Source organism: Sprattus sprattus (genome assembly GCF_963457725.1).
Source record: "Sprattus sprattus genome assembly, chromosome: 14".
Taxonomy (NCBI): Eukaryota; Metazoa; Chordata; class Actinopteri; order Clupeiformes; family Clupeidae; genus Sprattus; species Sprattus sprattus.
In genome coordinates, this window is record NC_137912.1 from 23,876,912 (window position 1) to 23,903,695 (window position 26,784).

The 26,784-nt window shown below is 42.9% G+C and overlaps 1 protein-coding gene across 1 annotated transcript in view; it reads left to right on the forward strand.

Annotated features, from left to right (window-relative positions):
- The window catches only part of nrcama (neuronal cell adhesion molecule a), a gene marked incomplete at both ends in the record, with an annotated part of 30,526 nt that extends 4,076 nt beyond the window's left edge, over positions 1-26,450 (forward strand). Inside the window, 28 exons of the mRNA XM_080850906.1 lie at positions 56-252; positions 1,964-2,086; positions 2,501-2,671; positions 3,726-3,779; positions 5,741-5,852; positions 6,164-6,348; positions 6,900-7,031; positions 7,570-7,713; positions 8,719-8,830; positions 9,213-9,379; positions 10,361-10,508; positions 11,164-11,288; positions 12,268-12,288; positions 12,739-12,840; positions 13,986-14,183; positions 14,387-14,457; positions 14,875-15,100; positions 15,467-15,582; positions 16,043-16,247; positions 16,806-16,925; positions 17,221-17,397; positions 18,315-18,350; positions 19,592-19,660; positions 20,136-20,255; positions 20,665-20,820; positions 21,623-21,754; positions 22,041-22,119; positions 26,216-26,450. Of these exons, the coding sequence (XP_080707032.1) occupies positions 56-252; positions 1,964-2,086; positions 2,501-2,671; positions 3,726-3,779; positions 5,741-5,852; positions 6,164-6,348; positions 6,900-7,031; positions 7,570-7,713; positions 8,719-8,830; positions 9,213-9,379; positions 10,361-10,508; positions 11,164-11,288; positions 12,268-12,288; positions 12,739-12,840; positions 13,986-14,183; positions 14,387-14,457; positions 14,875-15,100; positions 15,467-15,582; positions 16,043-16,247; positions 16,806-16,925; positions 17,221-17,397; positions 18,315-18,350; positions 19,592-19,660; positions 20,136-20,255; positions 20,665-20,820; positions 21,623-21,754; positions 22,041-22,119; positions 26,216-26,450 (3,733 nt within the window). The remainder of the gene's footprint in view (positions 1-55; positions 253-1,963; positions 2,087-2,500; positions 2,672-3,725; positions 3,780-5,740; positions 5,853-6,163; positions 6,349-6,899; positions 7,032-7,569; positions 7,714-8,718; positions 8,831-9,212; positions 9,380-10,360; positions 10,509-11,163; positions 11,289-12,267; positions 12,289-12,738; positions 12,841-13,985; positions 14,184-14,386; positions 14,458-14,874; positions 15,101-15,466; positions 15,583-16,042; positions 16,248-16,805; positions 16,926-17,220; positions 17,398-18,314; positions 18,351-19,591; positions 19,661-20,135; positions 20,256-20,664; positions 20,821-21,622; positions 21,755-22,040; positions 22,120-26,215) is intronic.
- Between the last annotated feature and the right edge of the window lie 334 nt (positions 26,451-26,784).

Sequence of the window (26,784 nt, forward strand, 5' to 3'; positions counted from 1 at the left end):
ACTGCTACTGTTTAATATTGCAGATGAAAGTAATCCAGCATCGACTCTTCCACAGCTTCTCGTGGACACTGAACGGGACACACTTCGATGTGGACAAGGACCCCAAGGTGACGATGAAGCCGAGCTCAGGCTCGCTGGTCATCGACATCAGCAACGGAGAAAAGGCGGAGGCGTACGAGGGCGTGTTCCAATGCACGGCACGCAACGAACACGGCACTGCTGTCTCCAACAACATAGTGGTTCGCCAGTCAAGTGAGCAGGTCCCCCGTTATCTAATTCCCCACAGAGATACCAGTACTTACCAGTGCTTTTATGCTATGGTCTCTTAAGGTCACGCTCTCAAATACTGACTTCAGGTAACTTGTGTTTGTGTGTGTGTGTGTGTGTGTGTGTGTGTGTTTGTGTGTGTGTGTGTGTGTGTGTGTGTGTGTGTGTGTGTGTGTGTGTGTGTGTGTGTATGTGTATGTGTGCTCATATGTGTGTGCGTGTGCGTGCAGTGGCATAGCGTGGGTGTGTGTGTTTTGCTACCGCACAGGGCGGCCAAAACCCCCGCTACGCCACTGTGTGCGTGTGTGTGCGCATATGTGTGTGCGTGTGTATGTGTTTCTGTGCGTGTGTGTCTGTGTGTCACACTCTGTGTGTGTGTGTGTGTGTATGTGTGTGTGTGTGAGTGTGTGTGTTTGCAAAGTCCTGTGAAATCGGTCGAATAAAGTTACTTGTACGAATGAACGTTATGTGTGGTCAGCAGTGTAAAATAATCGCCTGACAAGGCTGCAATTACGAAATGATCCACTAAATATCATCCACAGAAAAGATCAGTAGGCCTAAGGTTATAATTCGCCAAACGTTATAATATGTGTCCAAAAATTCCAGTTGCAGTAAGACACAATTTTCCATTCTTACATGAGTGTTTACTAAAACTAAACTGCTTTGGTAGCCTATTAACATGAGTCTTGTTAAAGCAGCATAACAGAACAATTGCTAATTGCTAACAAGATGCTAGCGGCTAAAACTAGCGAAACCTCTTGAAATTTGCTTACTTTGACACTATGACAAACTAGTTAGTCAACAACTGTCCTTACACAGTCAAACATCAAGCAAGTGCAACACAAGACAAAGCAAGACGGCAAATAAGCTACTTACTAGTTCGGCAGACAGTAGAAACCAGGCGGCTTCAGGCAAACCTACATTACCCAGTAATATGCCTACGGACCCTGGTATAGCAATAGCACCGAAGCGGTTCTCCATATTAAAAGTCATTGTAGCGCCCCAATTTTTTTTAAGCTGTTATTTTAAGGTAAAACTGCTTATCCTTATCCTAAACTTGAAGTACAATCACTGCATAATGCCACTTTAATATGAAGCAGGGGCTAATCTTACAGCTTGCCGTTCTCATACGATAATAAAGTGGAGATGTTTGTCTAGAGCTATGACATTGATAAGCCAATTTAGATTTTTTTTTTATGTTAATGCCAATACTAGGTAGGTTAGTTCTTCATCAGTTGTTCCATAAAACATAACCATAAATGTGTACAAAAGCAATATGAAATGAAACAATTAAACCAGTGAGGTAGACACTTGTTGGCTATTTTGAGTTATTACTGAACTGCTGTACCAGTGGCAATTACTTACACATTAGGACACTCTCAGCTCTTTTGATATAACATAACATAATAATACCCAGTGTTGAGTGGTTAATTGAAAAAAATAAACGAATTTGGTGCATTGCGTCAGGCACTGTCAAGAACATAGAGGAACAGAAAAATAAAGAAAACAAATATTTTGCATATAGTCTAAAAATAAATTGTGTAAAATTGATCTTTGGTGATAAAAAGTTGGGGGGCGGGGGCCCACACCAACATTTTTTCAGGGGGCCCAGAATTCCTAGCAACGGCCCTGGATGACTGTGTAACTGGAACCCAGGAGTGTTGTTTGATAATCATGTCCCTCCCCTGTCTCACAGGGTCCCCCTTGTGGTCGAAGGAGAGTAATGAGCCGAGGATGGTGCAGTTGGGGGACTCGCTGATCCTACACTGCAGGCCCCCAGTAGGGCTGCCCCCTCCCATCATCTTCTGGATGGACCCTTGTGAGTCACATTGGAGTGTCCTTGTAACATTGTAAACAACAACAACAACGACAACAACAACAACAACAACAATAGTAACAGCAGCAAGCAAGCAAATGGAGCTCTGTTACTGTTAAAAATCAGTTGAAAACACTACTAGTGTTTTACAGTAGATAGCAGACTGAAGTTGAATCTAAACTGCACTTTAACACCAAATTAAAATACGTAAGGAAGAAATCTGTAAGCGATATCAAAACATTTACGTGACAAGCAAAGTTATCCTAGATACTGTCGTATTTCTCAAGGTTATTTTTTATTGTATCCACAGTTCGAACCTGTTCGATTTAGTTGATATTTTTTTAATGATGTTGTTGTTGTTTTGTTTTGACGTTCTGTCTCTCTTGCCCTTACATCCCCCCCCCCCCCCCCCCCCAGTTTTCTCGCGATTCCCTCAGAACAGGCGTGTGTCTCAGGCGTTAAACGGGGACATGTACTTCTCCAATGTGCTAATGGAGGATGCACGCAGCGACTACATCTGCTACGCCCGATTCACCCACACCCAGACCATACAGCAGAAGCAGCCCATCACTGTCAGAGTGCTGGACAGTAAGTGCCCCTCCATCTACTCCTACCCCTACCCCCCAACTCCACCTACCCCCAACTCCACATACTCCCAACTCAACCTACCCCCAACTCCACATACCCCCAACTCAACCTACCCCAACTCCACATACCCCCAACTCAACCTACCCCAACTCCACATACCCCCAACTCAACCTACCCCTACCCCCCAACTCCACCTACCCCCAACTCCACATACTCCCAACTCAACCTACCCCCACCTCCACATACCCCCAACTCAACCTACCCCTACCCCCCAACTCCACCTACCCCCAACTCCACATACTCCCAACTCAACCTACCCCCAACTCCACATACCCCCAACTCCACCTACCCCCAACTCCACATACCCCCAACTCAACCTACCCCCAACTCAACCTACCCCTACCCCCAACTCAACCTACCCCTACCCCCCAACTCCACATACCCCCAACTCCACATACCCCCAACTCCACATACCCCCAACTCAACCTACCCCTACCCCCAACTCCACATACCCCCAACGCATCCTACCCCTATCCCCAACTCAACCTACCCCCAACTTCACATACCCCCAACTCAACCTACCCCTACTCCAAACTCCACATACCCCAAACTCAACCTACCCCTACCCCCAACTCCACCTACCCCAACTCCACTTAACCCTACCCCCAACCACACCTCCATATCTCCCTCTTAACTTTGTCTGTTTTCTCCAAATGGATATGAAACCAAATGAAATGAAATGCTCCACCCACCCATTCATTCCTCCTATGATAATCCATACGCACTCGCTCTATGTATTTCTTATAGCATGTGGTGTTTACATGGTCTTTTATTCAGGCATGACGCATGTATTTCCATTTGTGTTGTGCCAACAATCCCTTTAGCAATGCCAGAATTTGGATTTCATTTCTGTTTGCTTTAGTTTCTGTTTTGGTTTCTTTGTGATCTGGTATATCTTTTTCAGGGGGGAATGCCTGGTCTTGTTGGTATAGCTGTCCCCTGTTTTTCTTCCTTTTCTAGCCCAGCATGCTTACTGTGTTTTGTTGTATTTCAGTGATGAATGAGACAGTCTTGGCGTCTTTTATCAATGAGACAGATTTGTTTGGTGGTGAGTGCTTGCACACCTGTCTAAAGTGAACCCCCTTCATCCCTCTCTCACTGCCATCGCCATAGTTACCTCTATGACATCAGAGGTGGAAAAATCGGACTCGGGAAGTATACTTCTGGCCCTAAGCCTCTGCTGCTGGAGGTGGACATCTTCAGTACCTCTTCTAAAATCAGCTGCCTTGTTTTTGGGGGCATTTCATAAATATTTCCATCACGTCTGCTTCCTGAGTCCAAACCTTTCCACTTTTGTATGTAACCTGCCTTTTCAATTGCATATTACAAACAATAATGCATCGATCCCAACCTCACTAACTTAGTTACTAACTTCATTCACCAAGAACATCTTTATCTTCATCTCATTCCTAAGACACCATAGCTACTTCAGATTAATGATTCACTAAACGTTTTCTAACTCATCAAAGACGTTAACATAACATAAATATAAAACATTTCATAACATTTAATTATAAATATATAGGTGTCATAACATCAAATTGAAAAAGGGACAAACAATGGGTGTGAAATGTTGCATTTTTGTTATCCGTAGTTTGATGTCCTTTTTCAATTTATGTGCTTCAATCTCCTACCAAGTACACATCCCTTCTCAAGCAAACCCACATGCACACGCAGGAGCACACGCACACTATGTAGCTGTCACTGGCTCAGTGTTCAGTGACACGCCATAGACACAGAGAGTTACCACAACTCAAACCAACACACACTCACACACTCACACACACACACACACACACACTCACACACACACACACACACACACACACACTCTCACACACACACACACACACACACACACACACACACACACACACACACACACACACACACACACACTACATCTACCTTGCTTTCATCCCCTTGGCTAAATCCTTCCGCTGTCTTCACACAGTTCAAGTCTCTCTCAAGTCTCTCTCCAGACTGAGATGAGAGGAAGGATTTCAACCTCCGCTTCCTCCACACCATCACAAAGAGAGGTTCACTTCTGTGCACAGACACAACCTCCAAAGGTCCCATTCAGACAGTAGTGGCCGGATGCAGGACCGTTTACATATTATAAACCGGAACGCTACATTTAAGTGTCACCCAGGGATCTTGGGTTAGTCACTAAAATAGAGCAGGCCACTGGGCCACTCTGGGAGGTGTGTGGGTATATGAAGCCTGTGTAATTGAGCCTGTGTTTTCCTCAATGGCGTTAAAGCTTGGCTGGAGAGGTAAGTACACTCCCAAGGTGGTAGAAGACTGCTGTATTGAGTGAGATCCTGTGAGGAACGCAAATCAGGCCCTCCTGATTCTCAGCTTTTGCTTTCTAACAGTCAGCATTCTCCCGTAGGATAAGGCCAATATAATAAACGTATTACTTAATGTAACTTATTACTGTCTGTATTTAATATTGTTGTTGTGTTCAGTGTTTACTAATTTAACATGTACAAGAAGGAAAATATTCATCTATCATTCTCACTATATCTGTTTAAATGTACTACATCTAAACCCCCACCCTTTGTATCTGAAACATATTCCCCCTCAACATTGCCCCTCTGTGCCTGTTTAAAACTTACTAGAAAAACCTACAATCCCTATAACACTATAATATAAAACTAAAATACCTATTATACTATAATACCTCAAATTATTCTTTGTTAATAGTGATGGTGTTGATAGCTAAAACCACTCCTAATAGCACCACAGTTGCTGTAGAGGTCGGAGCTTTTCTGTACCTGTTTGTAACATTCAGGTAAACCCATACTTCCTATACAACCTATAAGACTATAGTAAGTCAGACCATGCTTCATTGACACTGATAGTGATAGTGTTAATAGTTGTTATAACCACATCTTATGTGTGACCCTTGACCCTTGACCCTGCTGGAGAGGCTGGTGCCCGTGTGTGCCGGGCGATAGACCCTCTGTGTCCTCCCCCGTCTGACGATGTGTTCCTCTCTCACAGACAGCCCCGTCGGGGAGCGTAAGCCCTCCTTCATGGTTCCCCTTGGCACCAGCAGCACCTTCATGGTCCTGAAGGGGGAGACCCTCCAGCTGGAGTGCATCGCAGAAGGCCTGTGAGTTCTGTTGAGACGTTAGCATTTGTTTATTTAGCATTTGTGTTATGGCCTGGTATAGCCAGATGCTAATTCACATTTTAGAGGCCATGTGTGTTCTGTTGAGATGTAAACATTCATTTATTTAGCATTTGTGTTGTAGCCTGGTATAGCCAGACCCTAATTAACATCGCAGAGGGCCTGTGAGTTCTGTTGAGAAATTAGCATTCATTTATTTAGCCGTTGTGTTATAGCCTGGTATAGCCAGACCCTAATTCACATGCTTGTCTGAGCGTTTATCTCTCTGTCCCTGTACCTGCATGACATGGCAGTCCCACACCGGAGATCTCGTGGAGTAAAGACAACGGCAACTTCCCTGAGGGCCGCTTCCGGTTCAACACCTTCCAGAAGACTCTGGAGATCAACGAAGTGACAGAAGCGGACGCTGGCAACTACAGATGCACGGCCAAAAACAGCAAGGGACTTGCCCACCACGTCATCACCGTGGAAGTGAAAGGTGTGTTTGTGTGTGTGTGTGTGTGTGTGTGTGTGTGTGTGTGTGTGTGTGTGTGTGTGTGTGTGTGTGTGTGTGTGTGTGTGTGTGTGTGTGTGTGTTTTAATGTTTTCAGGATTGTGAGAACAGTGGTAACCTGTTGATAAGGAACACACACACACACACACACACCCACACACACACACACATATATATATACAGTATATGTATCACATTATGTAGATGGAATGGAATATTCTTATTCTGATTTTGCATTGCTGCTTGAACCTTCTTTGGATCTAATTCTGCATTGATTGGACCCTATATACTGAATTCATTCTGATTGAATAGTCTCAGTTTCATCATTTGCTGGAGTGATTCTGGTAGAACTGACTCTTTTTGTTAATCCTGCACTGCATTGATTCTGACTTACATATTCATGTGCCTTTCTGAAGAGATTCAGAGGCATTCTCTTCCTTACTTTGACTTGATTGTATTTGGCCTGTCTGTTTTCTTATTCTTCTCTGAATTGGTTCTGATTGAACTGGGTTCCGGTTCCTCTCCCTGACACACAGCTGCCCCCTACTGGACTGGCGCCCCTCGGAACCTCATCCTGGCGCCCAAAGAGAATGGCGTCCTGACGTGTCTCGTCGGGGGTACCCCGAAGCCCACGGTCACATGGTCTGTGAATGGGGTTCCCATTGAAAGTGAGTGACACCTGCCACCTGGAAATGTCGATCTTTCCTATGTTTGCCCAAGAAATACTCAGGTTTTTCGTCACTCCGAGTGCTCGTTCCAGTAGGTTAACTCTTTGAGAAGTTACCAATTTTTACAATAGTTCCACTGTCCTATCACCAGAACACCAGACTAAACTCACTAAACTACTCCTGGCTGAGGCATGTGTATCTCCTCTCAATGGACTGCCTCGTCTCTCTGTTACGGCCGTGGCCAACATCCCAGATTTAACATCTTCTGCCTCGATTGAATAGATTGAACAAGAATGTGAATCAGACTATAAAGATATTCATCTAATATCGTACATTTAGCAAATATGTTCATTTAAGGAGATTACCTACCAAATGTACACATTCCCAAAGCACCATTTGTTCCCGAGAAATCTTATTTTTAATTTAAAATAATGTGTGTATTTTAATTAGATTTGTACCCGTATTACGATACTCCTGCAGTTAAACCGAAGACACCACGATCACCATGACCATACCTCACCTGTGGCTCCCTTTACAGATGCGCCCAATGACACCTGTCGGGAGGTGAAGGGTGACACCATATTCCTCACCGACGTGCGCACAGGGTCCAGTGCCGTTTACCAGTGCAATGCCTCAAATGAGTTTGGCTACCTGATGGCCAATGCCTTCGTCAATGTCCTCGGTGAGTAGCTCATGGTCATTTGGAGTTCTGGTGGGTTTTCTTCATCATGTGTTAGTAAGGCTGCCCAGATCCAGTACCTGATAACTCTATATGGGTCCTGATTAGGACTGCATCTGATCTACATTCTCTCCAGAGAGGGGGCGATAGGAGGTAGAGAAGTCATTTAGCATTCGAAAGGTTGCCAGTTCGATCCCATCTCCAGGTTGGCAACTTAGATAGTAGCCTCCACCATCGACTTCTGAGGCATTAATCTGTAAAGTGCTTTGAGCGCTCTATGAGTAGAAAAGCGCTTTATAAATAACAGACCATTTACCATTTATATGGGTCCTGATTAGGAACAGGCCTACATCTGTTCTACATTCTTTCTGAAGTCAGCTAATGATGGTTCCAATGTTAGGTCTCTCCAAGTTCACTATGAGGTGACAAGCTAATCTTAGTGTCCCAAACTGCCACTGTATTCAAGGTTCAAGGTATCTCTTAATTACTCTCTCAAGTAGTTGGCAACATTGGCCTGGTTGATGTATTTTCAGAAATGTGTCAAGTACAGCTTCGAAGTAGACCAGACTGATGTCTGTATTGTCTCTAGCCAATCTCTGCCGGTGTGATGTCAGATAATATCAGGTTTCTACAGGCTCACTCTGGAAACCAGCTAAGCTAAGTGAGCTAAGTGCTAAGTATTCCCGACTGCCAGTGTATTTCACTGTGTAATGTTTTCTGCTGCAGTATACGGTTGTTCTGAACAGTCTGGCATAGTAACTCATGACAGTATCTCTAAATATTGTAGGCACTTTGGTGTCTATTGAGCTGTCTCTGTTATGTGACTCAGACAACTTAACTGATTGGTACGTGATGTTTTTATCATTGCGAGGTTAGAACATTTCCACATGCACCTTTCAATGTGCCGGAAAACCAAGCACCATCAAGGGATAAACTATGTGAACGTCCATCTTCCTTCCAGTGAATTCTGACCCTGTCCACTCTCTCCCTGTGTTCTCGTCCCTGCAGCTGAGCCTCCACGGGTTCTCACCCCACCCAATAACGTGTACCAGGTGATCACCAACAGCCCTGCCTTACTCCACTGTGCCTCCTTCGGTTCTCCGATACCCACCATCACCTGGTACGTCACAACCACTGGCTTGACTGTCTTTCAACCATCGCCAGGGGCTTCCAGGAATTACAGCATGTTTTAGAGAGTGTGGCCTGAATGGATCTCATTCTCTCTCTCTCACACACACACACACACACACACACACACACACACACACAATCACAATCACACACAAACACACATACACACTCAAATCCAGGTGTTGGGGAAAATCCAATGTTTACTTGGGGTTTAAATGATACAATATATACAAACCCACCCACCATCCTTGGCGACCCCCAACCCAAAACTACGCCCCTTTGTGACCTAGTGGTTGTATACAAATTATATCAGACCTGTTTTCTCAATCAGTCATATACTAGTATAACTATGTAACATACTTGACTCTCAGGTTCAAGGATGGCCAGACCAGTGTTCTCAACGGAGATCCATACGTGCTTCACACCAACGGCACACTGGAGATCCACGTTGCCCAGCCTCTGCACAGCGGCAAATACACCTGCATCGCCAACAACTACCTTGGCAGCCGGGAGAACCATGTTCACCTGCAGGTCAAAGGTGAGCAGCGGGCGGTCGGGCAGACCACTGAGACTACTACAGCAATACAGCTCACACTCACACTACTACAGCAATACAGCTCACACTCACATGCTATAGACCACTGAGACTACTACAGCAATACAGCTCACACTCACACTACTACAGCAACACAGCTCACACTCACACTACTACAGCAATGCAGCTCACACTCACATGCTTTAGACCACTGAGACTACTACAGCAATGCAGCTCATACTCACACTACTACAGCAATACAGCTCACACTCACACTACTACAGCAACACAGCTCACACTCACACTACTACAGCAATGCAGCTCACACTCACATGCTTTAGACCACTGAGACTACTACAGCAATGCAGCTCATACTCACACTACTACAGCAACACAGCTCACACTCACACTACTACAGCAATGCAGCTCACACTCACATGCTTTAGACCACTGAGACTACTACAGCAATGCAGCTCATACTCACATGCTATAGACCACTGCCACTACTACAGCAATACAGCTCACACTCACATGTTATAGTCTTGTCTATGGGTAGACATGTATAGTCTTGTCTATGGGTTGAAATGTATAGTCTTGTCTATGGGTAGAAATGTATAGTCTTGTCTATTGGTAGAAATGTATAGTCTTGTACATGGGTAGAAATGTATAGTCTTGTCTGTACACATAATAGACTATACAGTGAAAAGGACATTATTTCATAGCGTAGATGGGAACACAAATAACATGACAACTGAGACTACTTGAGACATGATACTACTTTTCTGCTTTTGTGAAAGAGTCCTCACCTCAGAACTCAAATACACTGCATGCAAACTTTCATTATGCAATAACCCAGATAGCATTTATGTCTAACATATCTAATGTATCTCTCACCAGATATGGTGCAGGTCTGATTCAGCATCATATTTGCAGTGTTGAGCATGACTTTAGCCAATGGTGTGTGTGCCTGCTGTGTTTTGACAGAGCCCACGCGTATTCTGATGCAGCCGGAGTACAAGGTGGTCCAGCGAAACAGGAAGGCTGTGTTTGATTGTAAGGTGAAGCACGACCCGAGCCTCATCCCCACCATGATCTGGCTCAAGGACGACGAAGACTTGCCTGATGATGACAGGTGTGCGAGTTTATATGTGTGTTTGTGTGCGAGTGTGTGTGTGTGTGTGTGTGTGTGTGTGTGTGTGTGTGTGTGTGTGTGTGTGTGTGTGTGTGTGTGTGTGTATGTGTGTGTGGAGTATCAGCCATTTGATTCACCTTTCTAGGAATTGCTGACTCAGCCACCCACAACTTGTCAATGTCAAAGAGCAGTGAGAGTGAAGGACATGGATTGCAGTGCTATCCTCGATCACTGCTGATCTTGCAGTTAATCCATCTGGGCGTGATCACTGTGTCCTTCACATCTTCAGGGAACCATAGCAATGCACTGTGGTCTCAAGTATCTTTGGCTCCTCCAGCCTCACATATACACATCACAGACTACATGTGATGTTACACATGCACTGTCAATCAGTCACTCCTCTCCTTTTCCTTGCCCCTGTTGCCAGTGTGCTTGCTCTTAGGGGGTTCAGGCTCTGTAAAACACCTTGAGATACCTCGATTGTTTTTTCGCTATTTAAATTAAATTTAATTGAAATACAAATGGAAATTGAAAATGAATCAAATGTCCTGTCATTGGAAACACACTAACTGCAGGTTTTAAAATGACGATACGCAGGTTAGTCCTGTCCCAGTCCATGCTTAGTCTTCTGCCATGTTTCCTGTTTCTTGTGTAGGTTTGTGATTGGTGCAGACAGCTTGACCATCAGTGACGTGACGGACACAGACGAGGGCAGGTACACCTGCATCATGAACACCACCCTGGACCAGGACTCCGCCAGTGCTACGCTGACTGTAGTTGGTAGGTTGAATATAAAGATATAAATATAAATACGTATATAAGTTATATAAGATAAATGCTTTCGACAAGTCTGTTTGTTACTTTGCAACCTGACATTTCTACCAGCTGGTCTTGTGGTCAATCTATCTAGGGATTCTATCTAAGTCACATTATTTAAAATGTTGCAAGATGTACTGGTAGATTTGAACACTCTCCTTTCAACAATAATGATTGGACACAAGATAAATGCGTTCAGGGTGATGTGACCAGGATCAAATATTGGTTTATTACTTCATGACTTTGCATTTATGCCTACCGGTCTCTTTTGACCGGTCTCTCTGTTGATCTGTCTTTGTCAGCTGAGATGTCATGTTGCTTAATGTTCTGGTGGAACATTTTTTCAACGAGATACATAATAAACACTTTCAAGTTCAATTATCTTTTAATTATGTTACAGCAGTATATTTCTATCCACTATTCTCCTGAACTTGCTGTCACTTTATCTGTACAGTTATAATTAACTATAATTCAGATCTGGTTAAAATATCATCTTGCTTATGATGTTTTAGTGTGCTTGAAACATCCTCTTTCAACAGTTAATCCTCACAGTTAACCAAAGGCCTGTTTATATTTTTAATGTTTAGATAGATATTATGTAGATAGATATAGATAGATATTTAAAAATAAGTGATTATTAGGAGTTCCAGATGCAAATGAAGTGTTGTCTACTTCTGTAGCGCATGTATCATGTTGAACATCCTACCTTATCTCTCTGTAAGTGGTCAACTGCACTGTACTGATTCCCAGATGAGACAGTGTGTTTGTAGTGCACGTCTTAATACAAGTTCATACTGAATGAGATAATGAAATGCTTCAACTGCAAGAGTCCACATTCACTGAGTATTTGTAAAATGTATTACTTTGTAATAATGGTGGCTTCTCTTGGAATGACTCTTGTGGCTAATAACTCCTCCTACCTTACTGCTGCCCCGCCCACCAGAGGCCGCGCCCATCGTTGACGGTAAAGCCTGTGTGAAGCCCCTCAGAGTTGTGTTACCATCAGCCATCACCCCTCCTTCCACAGAGTTTATTTTGGGGTGTTTGCTACTCCCCCTTTGGAACTTTTTGTTTGCTATTTTTGTACCCATGGTGTTTGTGTATTGTGATTTGTGATAAACATTTAAATGGACTTACTCACAAGTTAAAAATTGCTTATTTACATTTTATTTACATTACACTGCTGACTCAACATTTGTTTTCATTTTTTTTTTTGGTTGTCCCGTGACTAATATCCATCCAGCATGGTTTGGTGGTTTCTTATAGCCCTAGCCATAGGTTGCCATAGCTACAGCAGGCTATACATCCCCATACTGTTGCATGCCTGTGCCTGTTATATAAACTGCATACCATATAAAAAGCTGTGGTGTCGTGATGTGATGTGTTGAGGTACTAAGGCGCTCTCGTTTCACAGAGCAACCAGATCCTCCTGCAGACCTGGAGCTCACTGACCAGCTGGAGAGGAGCGTTCAGCTCACCTGGACCCCCGGAGATGAACACAACAGCCCTATCCAAAGTATGCCCACTGTTCTAACATTCATCCATCTATTCATTCATCCATTAATTAATTAATTAATTCATCCATCCATCCATCGACCCACCCACCCATCCATCCATCCATTCATTCATTCATTCATTCACTTATCATCCACTCACTCACTCACTCATTCATCCATTCACCCACCCATCCATTCACTAACTCACTCACTCACTTGCTCACTCACTCACTTACTCAACAGCTCACTCACTCACTCACTCACTTATTCATTAATTCATCCATTCATTCATTCATTCATTCATGCATTCATTCATTCATCCATTAATGTATTAATCAATTCATTCATGTATTCATTCATTCATTCGTTCATTCAATCATTCCTCCACCCATCCATCAATTTCATTCATTCATTCATTCATTCACTCATTCATTGATTTCAATACATGAATTAATTACTTATTATTCATTATTCATAACTGTAAATAAGCTTAGCCTACCCAGCTAGTCCCAGGGCCCTAGTTTAGTAGCATAAATGTCCTATTCCGCCCAGTGTTAAACGCTGATGATAAATTAAACAAATTCTCTGCATTTTAAAACAGGTCTGACAAGCTACAATTATGCGTCAATGAATGGAACCGTTTTGAACAACAGAAGAACCACTAAGGGTTATGCCTAAATATAAAAGCACTCATTGCGCTACATTGCAATCTCGTCTGATGCATTTAGTATAAAGGGATTTCTCAACAAATGCCAATGGTCGGCTTTTCCAAACCTTTCACTTCTTCATTTCGGCCTGGTTTGTCCACTTAGTGTCTTTGACCACACCATTACTAGCTTTCTCTGAAGCGTTCCCTTTTTGTGCAACAGTGCATTCGCTGCCACTTTCCAGACGTTTTTGCCCTCAAAAAGGGGCCCACGGTGTGTTAGCTATAACGGCTGAGCTCATTTTCAAAACACTCTATAGAGTCAAATTCATTGAGCTGACTCATTAAACCGTTTACTTATGAATCAGTAAGCCAACAGTTTACACTTAATGTTTGTAATGCATTTATACACTTATACATTTATGCACTTCTCCATACAACACAGAAGGGTCCCTCAATCTCATCCTTAATCTGTTAGCTTTGCAAACCTCTCCTGCCTTCTCTCTGTGTCCATCCCAGAGTTCCTCATTCAGTATGAAGACTCCCTTCACGAGAAAGGCGTCTGGGTCAACATGACAGAGGTTCCCGGCACCAAGACCACAACCCGGCTGGACCTGTCCCCATACGTGTACTACTCTTTTAGGGTTCTGGCCCTGAATGGTGTGGGCTTCAGTGAGCCCAGCGCACCATCCGAGCAGTACAGAACCAGCCCATCCAGTAAGCACTTTATGATTTCAATTCAATTGATGTTAATTTACTATTTCATCTTTTTATTCAGTGTTCTCAATGAATGCTTCCGTATATTCTGGAAGACTGGTTTCAGTTACACAGTTAAGCAATGTTTCTGATTGTCTGCGTTGTGAAGAGAGGTACTCTTTAACAACCCTAAGAGTAACTCAAATATTTTATAACTTTGACAGAGCCAGATGACAACCCATCAGATGTCCAAGGCATTGGATCAGAACCGAGTAATCTAGTTATATCATGGAAGGTACAGAATTCTCTGTTAAACTCAGTATATTATATATCAGTAGGCCTATTATGTATCTTTATATATCAGTGTATGATATATAAAGCTTCTCTGGATATATTTTGTGACTAATATATATGGTATAACGATATATATGGTTGAACAAAAACAAAAGCAAAAATGTGTTCAGGTAATTTATCGTTCTCTTCTCTCATTCATAAAACTAAATAATTGTAGCAAAATATAATGTAAATAAAATATTATAATTTTAACAAAAAAATGTAGCACTCATATTTTATTGTGGAAGTGTCTGCATTTGAGTGTCGAAGTCTAGCATAGCGCTCATATTTTATTGTAATTTTTTGGTCATTTTATTACGGAAGGATCTGTGTTTTGCTGAAATGATCATCTTCTTCATCATTCTTCCTCGGATGTCAGAAACTAACCGGGCTTCAGTCCAATGGTCCGGACCTGCAGTACATGGTGAGCTGGAAACAGAAGGATGTGGACCAGGAGTGGATCACCTTCAGCGTGGCCAACGCCTCGGAGTATGTAGTGCTGGAGACGCCCACCTACGTGCCCTATGATATCAAGGTCCAGGCCATGAACCACTTCGGATATGCCCCTGAGCCCAAGGCGGTGGTGGGATACTCTGGCGAAGACTGTGAGTCTTGGACTATGGCCTATGCCCCATTTACATTTGTAAATATAATCATTCAACAGACATTCATGCAAAGCAACTTACAGTCCAGAAAGGATATAGACAAATAAAATGTAGTAATTTATCAGAGCAATCTCACATGGTTCTGCACATTCCGTATGACAAACTATGTAACTTCTGTAACGTGTGTGTATTCACTGGTAAACAACAGTTATAGCAGGTTGTTGAAAACCACTACCTTTTTGCTCTGTACATTTTCATGGTTTTAGCTATTATACCGCCAGTAAAATAGTAAAACCATCGGACGTGTAAAGGAGTTGGATGTTTGGATGTCACTCTGAGCGTCTCTGTGCTTTCTCCTTTCCTCAGTCCCTTCAGGGGCTCCAGCCAGTGTGAAAGTGGAGGCAGGAAATGACACCATCGCAGAGATCAGCTGGGAGCCTGTTCCCATGGCAACTGTCAATGGAAGACTAAAAGGCTATAAGGTATCTGGCTCGGGAGGAGATCGATACAAATATGGATGTTTGAAGGATCATTTTGTTGATTGTTTTGGACTGGATGTTTTGGATGCAGCAAAAGAAAGTTTAGGCAACACTTTGTCTTTAACATTCACACAAGAAACACACTCCCTTACCCACCTTACCTCCACTCCACTATCTATTTACTTTGAATAATTTAGGCAACACAGTTATCCAAAGGGATAAATAGAGAAATTCAGGTACAGACCAATAAATAGTACAACTCCTACACACTGTGTCATATACAGTTTCAAAGTATTACTTTATTGCTATGATATTTCTGTCTGTCTGACGTTAATCAGAGCTCCAGAGCTCCTTGTGCTGTGTGCTGTGAACACACTACTGCCACAGGAATTATATTTTATATACTTTCAATATATTGTTAACAATGCTTGTCTTCTGCTTGTCTTACCCTCTCCTGTATCAGGTTTACTACTGGAGGGAGAAGAGCCTGCTGAAGGAGGACTCCCAGCCTGAGGAGGTCAAGGTGATGATCTTCAGCGGGAACAAGACTGAGGGCAAACTTCCTGGCCTGCACCCCTTCAGCCTCTACAACCTCCAGATCAAGGTGTTCAACGGCAAGGGGGAAGGGCCACAAAGCGACACCCAGACGTTTGAGACGCCTGAAGGAGGTAGGAGGTCAGGGGTCACGGGGACAAACGAACACGAAGCAACACCTTCTAGCGTGTTCACCTGAAACATGTATTCATTCAGCCGGTGTGGTTATCCAAAGCCACTTAGCATACAAGTGAGGTACAGCAAGGACGCTTCTAGCAGAGTGGGCTGAAGTTCACAGGTGAATCCGCTAGAGAGACTTGCTTGAGGGAAAGGAACTCTCTTCCATACTCTCGCTCTCTCACTCTCATTCTCCCTCTCTTTCATTTGATCTCTTTCTCTCTCTCTCTCTCTCAAAATGAGTCTTTTGGTTGGGTGAATGTTTTGTTTGGTGTATTTGTGACTCAGTGACACCAGGGGGAACAAAAACACTAACCTAAATTCATGATACAAAATATATTTTAGTTCTAATGTCCAAGAGGCTGATTGTTTATTTTGGAAGTTTTCTAGTGAGGACTAATTGCACAAATGACTTATTGTATGACATTACATTTGTTTTGGAGTGGTATGTCTGTCATCAATGTCATCATAATCTTAGTTGACTCTCTTTTCTCTTGTCTCTTTCCCACATGAAGTTCCTGGACCTCCGGCCTTCCTGACGATCATCCCCACTCTGGACTCTCTGACTCTGACGTGGGGTCCTCCAGAGGAGGATAATGGCCGCCTAACAGGCTACACGCTCCAGTACCAGCCTGGTGAGATACTGATACTGTATAGGGCCAGAGCCAGCTCAGAGTGAACTTGCTCGATTACTGAAGACATGTTGTCCAAGTCATGTTGGATAGTTATCTTCTAAATATTTGTGTATTATAATAGTAATCATATAAAAAAAAGTCACAAGCCAAGACTACAATTCCAATTTGTCTCTCTCTCAACACTTTCATCATCATCATCATCATCATCATCATCATCATCTCTCTCTCTCGCTCTTCATCACTCTCCTCTTCCTTTCCATCTGTCTCACTCTCGCTCACTGTCTCTGGTTTTTAGTGAACAACACTAGCGAGCTTGGCCCGATGGAGGAAATGAGCCTGGCAGCCAATGAGACGATGGTGACCCTGGCCAAGCTGAAGTACAGCACCCGCTACAAGTTCTACATCAGCGCCAACACCATCAAGGGCTCTGGTCCCACCAGAACAGAGGAGGCTGCCACCATCATAGATGAAGGTGAGGGTCCCAATCTAGCAGATAACAACTGGCTCCTCAACACAATGATCTGGAACTCTGGGGCGACAGTGGTACAGGAGGTAGAGAAGTCGTTAAGTAATCAGAAGGTTACTAGTTCGATTCCCTGTCGAAGCGTCCTTGAGCAAGTCACTGAACCCCTAATTGCTCCTGATGTGCAGTGTGCCATCAGTGTAAATGTAAAATGTGTATACATCCCTCTAAGACGCTTTAGATAAAAGCATCTGCTAAATGACTAAATGTAAATGTAAATGGAACTCTTCTGGGCGAGATCTGTCGCGCACTAAATAGCCTTCAGTCGTCGGTTTCTGTGTCTCTCTGCGTGGATTCTGAACATAATTGGTGTAAGGACCTATGTTCCCAAACCAGTGGCTGAACTCGTAGTGGCCGAAGATTTTTTGCGTATTATTAATTAAAGGACACTGTCTCCACTCAATTAGGAACTCAACCTTAGTTCCTGGTTTTTAATGTATATTACTACCAGTTAGGTAGGCTGACCTAAGGTCATTTCTTTGGATGCCTACAATCTGTTTTGACGAATACCCCTCTTACTTTTAAAACCAGTGTCCCCATCCTTCGAGGACTAAACTAGATAGCCATGGATTGTGGTAGGTACTTTCCCTGCACTGTAGGAATACATGTCCTCGATGTGGTGATTTTGATGGTAATGGACTCTTTTTTTTTGTATCTATTTGAGAAGAGAGTTGGACCAAAAGCTGGTTCATTTCGGTTATAGTTGACATAACTGCTACATAATTGCCAATTTACCCGTCTTGTCTACCGACTTGTGAACTGGGACTCACTCTGCCTCTGTGTGTGATTGTGTGTGTGTGTGTGTGTGTGTGTGTGTGTGTGTGTGTGTGTGTGTTTGTTCTGTTTTCCTCTCTGCTCCTCTGAAGTGTTAATGCGTCCGCCCACAGTAGGCGTGGGTAAAGGTAACGGCCCGAGCTTCCGCTGGCCTGATGGACCTGCATGCCTTAGAGGCATCAGTGCACAGTGCAGCTCTCAGTCTTAACGCACAAGAAAAATGTTCCTTAGATGATCTCCATAGAGGAACCCTGAAAAGGTTCTGCTTAGAACTACGTCATATACCTCATCTATATGTGAAATATTCTATTCAAGATCCTCTTTTATTTTTTCTTGGGGCTTCCAAAGATTCAAAGCAAAAAGCCTTTCCTTGCAAAAATGGGTTCTCAAATGTTTTTGCTTTTAGCTATAAAGCTATAAGCCCAACATGATTCTAAAAAGGAGTTTAACAGAGAGTTATAAGTAGAACCTCTTAATAGTTTCTGTATGGAGATAAAGAACCCTTTTTCTAAGAGGCCCCTGCAGGCCAGCAGACCCTATAGCATCTGCATGCGTCATCCCTCAGAGTAGACAAGACAATCGACCCTTCTGTAGATCTGCTCGATGTTTCAACAAGAGTGCCCTGTAGGAGAGCAGACCCCAATAGCATCTGCATGCGTCTTCCCAAAGAGTAAACAAGACAATCCCACCTTCTGTAGATCTGCTCGATGTTTCAATAGTTTTCATAGAAATACATTAGAGCTATGGATTGGTTAGAAAAAAAGTGTCAGTAGAGTAAAATAAAAAGGAATTTTCCCATTATACTATCCCTTACACCAGGACTCAGACACTCAACCTTCCCTTTCAATTTTTAACAAAGGCTGACTAGCTCAGTTTCGATGACAGAGTTGATGTAGCAGATATCATAGAGTTTGTGTATTTCTCATGCAGTGTGATCCTATAGTATTAGTGTAGTATGATTTTGACAATGCTTCTTTCAACCCTGCCTGCCCCCTCCTCCACTCCATCCCATAATAAGTGACTAGTCAGGTTGCTCTGCATGATGCTGCATGATGATAACGACACTGAACACTAATTGCTCTTGTCTTTCTCTTATTCTTGCTTTCACATGTCTTTTTTCTCACACTTCCTGTGTCCTTTTGCTCTTATCTTGTTATTCTTTGTACTTCTCTGTCTTTTCTCGCTGTTCACAATTCTCCTTTCTTTCACGCTTTCTTTAGTAATTTCAACTCTTTCTCTTGTTTTCTGCTGTCTTTCTCTATCTCTTTCTCTCTATATATCTATCTCTCTCTCCCTCCTCAGGTGCTGTTGTTCATTGTTCTCTCCCTGTGTGTTGTCTCTGACTCTCTTCCGTGTGAACTCTTTTCAGGCCCCACTGAACCCCCCCACCCAACTTCTCCCCCCACCCAGTCTCCACCCCTTTCTCCGGTTTTCAAGGGTACTGACCTCACTCCCTTCCTCACTCTCCCCCCCCTTCCTCCTCCACACACACTTTGCAGAGTTCGTATATCACTCTGCATGTAAGCTGTTGGTTATGCTGTATAACGGCACTGACTCCCCTGTAGTTTATACGTATGTTATATTGTGTATTACTACTAGTACACTGCACGTCCTAGTTAGACAAGTAACCCATGCATATATAAGCTGTCGTGCATCCCTACACAATCGACCCTGTACACATTTGTGGAGAATTAGCTCACTAGGGTTAAACCACATTTATTAGCCTAATTTTATCATCTGAATGTTTATGTTCTAACCAAAGATGGAAAATTACCTCTACTGTACCATACTGTGTGTAATGCCATTCAGCGTAGTTTTTGGAGCTATATGTAAACTATGTAAACACTAAAGCCTATATAACTTGACCTTTGAACTTTAGAGCTCCTGGTTTCATGTGTGCTTGTTCTCTTCAGGCCTTCCCATTGGCCAGCCGTTCAGACGGGTAAACTCATCCGTGGAGGAAAACGGAGCGTTTATAACTTGGGAATACTCGGGTCCAGATAACGTTTACGTGGAATATAATGTAGAAAACAGTAAGACATGCCTCAGGACTCTGATGTACAGTACTTGAGTTTTAAGCAGGATTTTAATCTGCCCACATAATCCCACAGTAATAACATTATACTTTGATATCTAAGAGGTTTCTCTAAATCTTTAATACTTAGCATCGTAGACCAGTGTATTTGCACTAAGTTGTAGTGCATCGTAGTCAGCCTGTGTCTAACTTTTGAATTAGTGTTTATATTCTAGAGACATATATTTAGATTTCCTAATATTTTCAATACGTAAATATTGACTGTCAACATATATCAATATGTAAGATATTGTTTATGTTCCAAATACTAATTTAAAAAGAGATTTATTATCACATTTCCGTTTCTGTAGATTGAGCTACGTAACAGAGCTAGACACTGACGATGGCTTCACGTACTCTTCCTCTAGGCAAGGACGCGTGGACTAAAGAGGCTGTTAACGGCACTCAAACGCATCTGATTAAGGGTCTAAAGGCAGGCATGACATATAGGGTTCGCGTGGTGGCCAAAGACCACTCTGACCAAACGATGCACAGCACAGACGAGCTGGTGATTACAGTCCCAGGTGAGGCAGCATGCGCAGTGTCACGAGTCCTTCCTGAGGGCCGTTTATGTCCGTCATCCCATTCCACAATATCCTATCTGTTTTAAAGGGTTGCGTCGGGTGGAAATTACAGGGGGAGTTTTATTCTCAAAGCATGGCCATGTCTATGATGGTGGACCATTGTGGATTCTGTTTACATTCTGCATGACGTGTGACACGTGTTGTGTTTTTTTGTTTTCTTGTTTGTTTGTCTTATTTACTTTACATTTCCAGTTTTCTTCACCAAGTGAACGTCATCATTTGTATCGCACATTGTTGTGCTCTTAAACGGTATTAGAGATCTAGCGTAAGGTGTCTTCGTCTGGGGAATTTGATTTGTGTGGTCATTTCAGAGAAGCGGAATCATCATGGATTGTGTCTCACACAGGTGTACAGTCACTCAGGTGTACTGTATTTCAGTTTTACTTGACCTTTCCCATTTCCAATGTTCACCCTGCAGGGGTTAAAGTTGATCTTTGTGTTAGTTAGTTAGTTAGTTAGTTAGTCAAGTTAATTAGTCAATTTCATTTTATGATAATCCTTATTTTTCTAATGTGTATACTATAGGGCAAATGAATAATATGTGAAAGTAGATTATTCAAATTGTTTATCATTCAATTCAGTAGAAGCAATTATTTGTTTACACCTTTACAACTTTGTGTATGTTTGTGTGTATATCCATGTGTGTGTGTGTGTGTGTGTGTGTTTGTGTGTGTGTGTGTGTGTGTGTGTGTGTGTTTGTGGGCGCGTGTTTGTGTGTGTGTGTGTGCTTGTGTGTGTGTAGCGATGCCAAGTACACAGGTTGACATCGCCACACAGGGCTGGTTCATCGGGCTCATGTGTGCCGTCGCCCTCCTCATCCTCATCCTCCTCATCGTCTGCTTCATCAAGAGAAATAAAGGAGGAAAATACCCTGGTTAGTTCATCTCTCTCTCTCTTTCTCTCTCTCACTCACACACACAATAAAGAAAGAAAATAACCTGGTTAGTCAAACACACACATACACACACACACAAGCATATACACACACACTCACACACACACAGGCATGCACACACACACACTCACACACACACAGGAATGCACACACACACACTCAAACACACACAGGCATGCACACACGCAGGCATGCACACACATACACATGCACACATGATTTCTGAAACTAGACATGCAGTGTGTGTCTATTCCTCATCCCACAGTGAAAGAAAAAGAGGACCAGCACCAGGACCCAGAGGTCCAGCCCATGAAGGAGGATGATGGCACCTTTGGAGAATACAGGTGAGCTTCGTGCAGGCCCAAACACAAGGGAGACTCATACAGGTGTAGATACAGGTGAGCTTCATGCAGGTGTAGATACAGGTGAGCTTCATGCAGGTCAAGACGCAGGGGAGACTCATACAGGTGTAGATACAGGTGAGCTTCATGCAGGCCCAAACACAAGGGAGACTCATACAGGTGTAGATACAGGTGAGCTTCATGCAGGTCAAGACGCAGGGGAGACTCATACAGGTGTAGATACAGGAGAGCTTCATGCAGGTGAAGATACAGGTGAGCTTTATACTGGTGTAGACACAGGTGAGCCTCATGCAGGTCAAGGCACAGGTGAGATTCCCACAGGTGTAGAGACAGGTGAGCTTCATACAGGTCCACACACAGGTGAGCTTCATGCAGGTCCAGACACAGGTGAGCTTTATACAGGTGTAGACACAGGTGAGATGTATACCGGTGTAGACACAGGTGAGATTCATACAGGTGTACTCTCATTGCAGATCCAGGTGTGCTGGTTACAGGTGGATGTTTACGTTAGAGTCTTCTGGTTAGACATGATGGCAAAGTTTACACGTTAAAAGGCCTACAGGTGAGATGATTGGAGAGGGGTGTGCAGAGTGGAATAGACTGAAACAGCACAGTGAGTATTAAGAGTGCAGTAACTACAGTGCATAAAGTGAGTACTGAGAATTCAGGTGTACAGAAGTACTGGAGAGAGCTTATGGAATAGGTTCACAGTTTGAACCCTGTGCAGTACCCTTCAGTTCAGTGTATAGTTAATAGCTAATTAAAAACAGGTGAAATGAATCATTAATTCAATATCAATAACTAAATATTGAAATAACATAGAACAAAACAAATGACAGAATGTAATCAAATTGTGTTCTTTGCGAATGTCTTCAAGAGAAATAAACATACCTCCATAACACGAAGCATAACAACAGAATAATGACCACATCTAAATAAAAACATTAAGGACACCGAAATAATAATATCAAAATAAAAGGAGAAAGAGAGAAATTGTGTTCTGTATCTTCCCTGATACAGGAAAAGGAAAGGAGACAATTCCATTCACAAATCCATTCAAGACCCAACAGGCAAGAGAGAATCATCATCTTCAAGCTGTATAATGAACTAAACAGCTACAGTAACTCCAAACCAACTATAGTAACTGACTGTGGGACCGATCCGGCCCTGATCTGGCCCCGTCTGTCTGACATAAGCCTAGATCAGGGCCGATTGCAGGCCAGAGCCAGTGTCTGTATTTGTAATTGTAATTGCCATCAACGTCCATTAAAACTGCTTCAACTATTCTAAAACAGCTATTTTAAGAGCTTTCCAGCAAACGCATAATTACATAACAATATTTCTTTTATCAGCATATGTCACTGCTCAACCAAATTAATATTCTCACCAGTTCTCATTAACTTGATACGCTGCCTTTTTTATCAGAAGCAATCCAATTTCATGTGTTTTAGCCTGAGGCTTCTTCACGCTAATGGTGTTGAAAATGTTAAAAAGAAAAAAAGAAAACAATTTGGGAGACACCAGTGAAAGTTGTGATTTTTCAAAGTCATAATCCCATAATTAATACAAAGAAAAACTTGTATGCATAACACAGAATCTAAGACTTTTAAAACACTGCAGAAATTGTAATGGGGTATTTCGTGTTGCCTTATTAGTGGTAACTAAAGCTAATCTAGTTTACTCTAGAACCGTTCTCATCTGATCTGCATCATAATGAGTCCAGTTTGGTTACAGACCTCACACTACAGTATCCAGCTCGGTGTTTAAATTGCTCACTGACCTCAGAATATATTGATCATCCAGGGAATGATTGGGGGCCAGAAACTTTCTATAGTTATGGACCAGAGTGGCTAGTCAATCATTTCTATCTCACAAGTAATGGAATGCTAGTGTGACTAAGCTAGTGCTAGTGTAATTTAGCTAGCGCTAATGCTAGTGTAACTAAGCTAGTGCCAATGCTAGTGTAACTAAGCTAGTGTTAATGCTAGTGTAACTAAGCTAGTGCTAATGCTAGTGTAACTCACTGCTTTCACTAATTTCAAGTTTTCATAAACCTTGTTATAGAGCTTGTGTTTGCTTGAATACAAATATTGAAACTTGTTCCTTTATCGTATTTATTAAGTGTTGGTGATTAGAACCTGGCAAATTGGTAGCTTTGAAAAAAGCTTTTTTAATTCTGGTAGGATAATTTAAAAACTATTCTTACTCTGTAAATGCAGTTATGGCTCCTTTTACCTTCTTAAGATGTTTAGGGAAGTTTTTGAACCTTGTCGGAATGGCATGGCTCCTCAACTCAACTCTCTGTCCAGTTCTGTTTATATGTGCCTCAGCAAAATGGTCTGAGCAAATCCTTGAGTGGGCACTTGGATTCCAGTTTTCCCTGCGCTTATTGACCAACCACCTGTAGTATTTAAATGACTCAAACTGTATTTATAAACACAAGTTTAATGGATATTTGCAAGCCAGAACATGAAAATACACACTGTGTATGGAATTGATTTGTTCCGCTCTAGGGCTATAGAGAAGTTGTCTCTTTTTCTGGGATTCTTTGTCTTCGCTGCCCTCACTTGCACTTTTGGTGTCATTCTGCAGTATTTTAGTTTTTTTTTCCGCTTGTTGCAGGCGAAAGCACAACACTGTGTCCCATTTTTTCCCATTGCTGTCTATGCATGTTTCAAAGTGGTCCCAACAACATGGCGCCGGTCAAATTGCGCCAGCTTCAATTCTCACGGACCGAAACCAATAGGATGCTCTATCCAGTCTTTATTTTGAGATCAGTGGTGTAACTAAGCAAGTGCTAATGCTAGTGTAACTAAGCTAGTGCTAATACTAGTGCTATTTGCTACAGCTGTGCTTTGCAGTTAAAGTTAATTTCCTGGATGGGATTGACAGCTCTCCACAATGATTCCTACTCCCAAATTCAGCTTTGGTTCACCATTTAAATGACTCGCTCTGGCACGGAAACGATGCCACCACTGAGTTGTTTGCACCCTTTTGCGCAGTACCACCAGGTGACTGAATTCACAGCTCCGATGTGCAGTAAGACTGTGTCTGATTGGTTGCACCTCTGTGCTTCTGTATTGGGGGAGTTTAGGTCTCTGGACAGGTAAGAAGGGAATGGCAGCCCCAGCATGCGAGACACATCCACGTCCTAACACTTAAGGCGACCACAGGCTGTGTTTGATTTCCCATCTGTGGCGTGACTGCCACAGCACCTGGATAGTAGCGGTCTCCGGAGTGGATCTGGCTCTGATCCGGCAGGAGATCGCACCGGATCAGGGCAGAATCCCTTCCAGAGTCCACTATTATCTAGGCAGAGAATTACACTACCCAGCAAACAGCACTGAAAGCACCTCTCCTGCCTTGCATTCCCCAGCTCCTAGTGTTCTTTTGGATCCAGTTTCAGTTTGGTTTGATTATTTTGCATATGGTTTGGCTTTGCATTGTGTTTGCTCCTTCTCATATGAGCCTCTAATGACTTGAATAAAGATCTGTATGTATGAGAGTTATGTTGCCCCAAGTGACCAGAATAAACACGGTGATCTAACAGCACTAAATACTCAATAAGTTATGATGTGGTTTTTTGCTCGCAGTCTTGGCTTTGTGTCCCTGACACCAGTAATACCAGGCATTTCTTACGCCTCTCCTTGCATTTTGACTTCTGACCCTACAGCCACTTTAAGCATGCTATGGCAGCAGAAAGCATACGTACGCATATGATCTGACCCTGAGTGAAGGGCTTAAGAAAAGGCACGCCATTTTGGACAGCTTAGCTGGGTGGTATGATTCAACATTAATGTGCTCCTAGTTTAACAGATGTCTTGTCTTTTGTTCTCTCCTCTTTATTCACTCTCTGGATATTCTCTATATTTCTCCTTATTTCTTCTTTCTTCCTTTCTTCCTTTCTTCCAACTTTCATCTTTCATTTCCTTATCGCCTTCTCTACCATTTGATTTTCCTCAATCTTGTGTCTCTTTCTTTCTATTGTACCTTCTCACCTTAACTCTCTCCCCATCCCATCCGTCACTCCTCTTCCTTACCTCTCTTCCCTCTCTCTCTCCCTCCCTCTCTCCCTCAGTGACACGGAGGACCACAAGCCTCTGAAGGGCAGCCGGACTCCGTCCAATGGAACGCTGAAAAAGGAAGACAGCGACGACAGCCTGGTGGACTACGGCGAGGGCGGCGACGGTCAGTTCAACGAGGACGGCTCCTTCATTGGCCAGTACAGCGGCAAGAAGGAGAAGGACACGGCCGAGGGCAACGAGAGCTCCGAGGCGCCTTCACCCGTTAACGCTATGAATTCATTCGTGTGAGAGCGCCAGGACACGCGACCGGACTCTCTCTGGAGACCACAAAAATACACTCACACAGAAACATATATATATATGTATACAAACATACATACATACATTCAAACATACATACATACATACATACATACATACATACATACATACATACATACATACATACATACATACATACATACATACATACATACATTTATATATATACGTGATTGGAGAATTGGAAAATATCTTCTCTCTCTTATACACACACAGACACACACACATACAGTGACATATGCAGACACACACACACCCACACACACTCACAAACACACACACACACACACACCTCCATCTT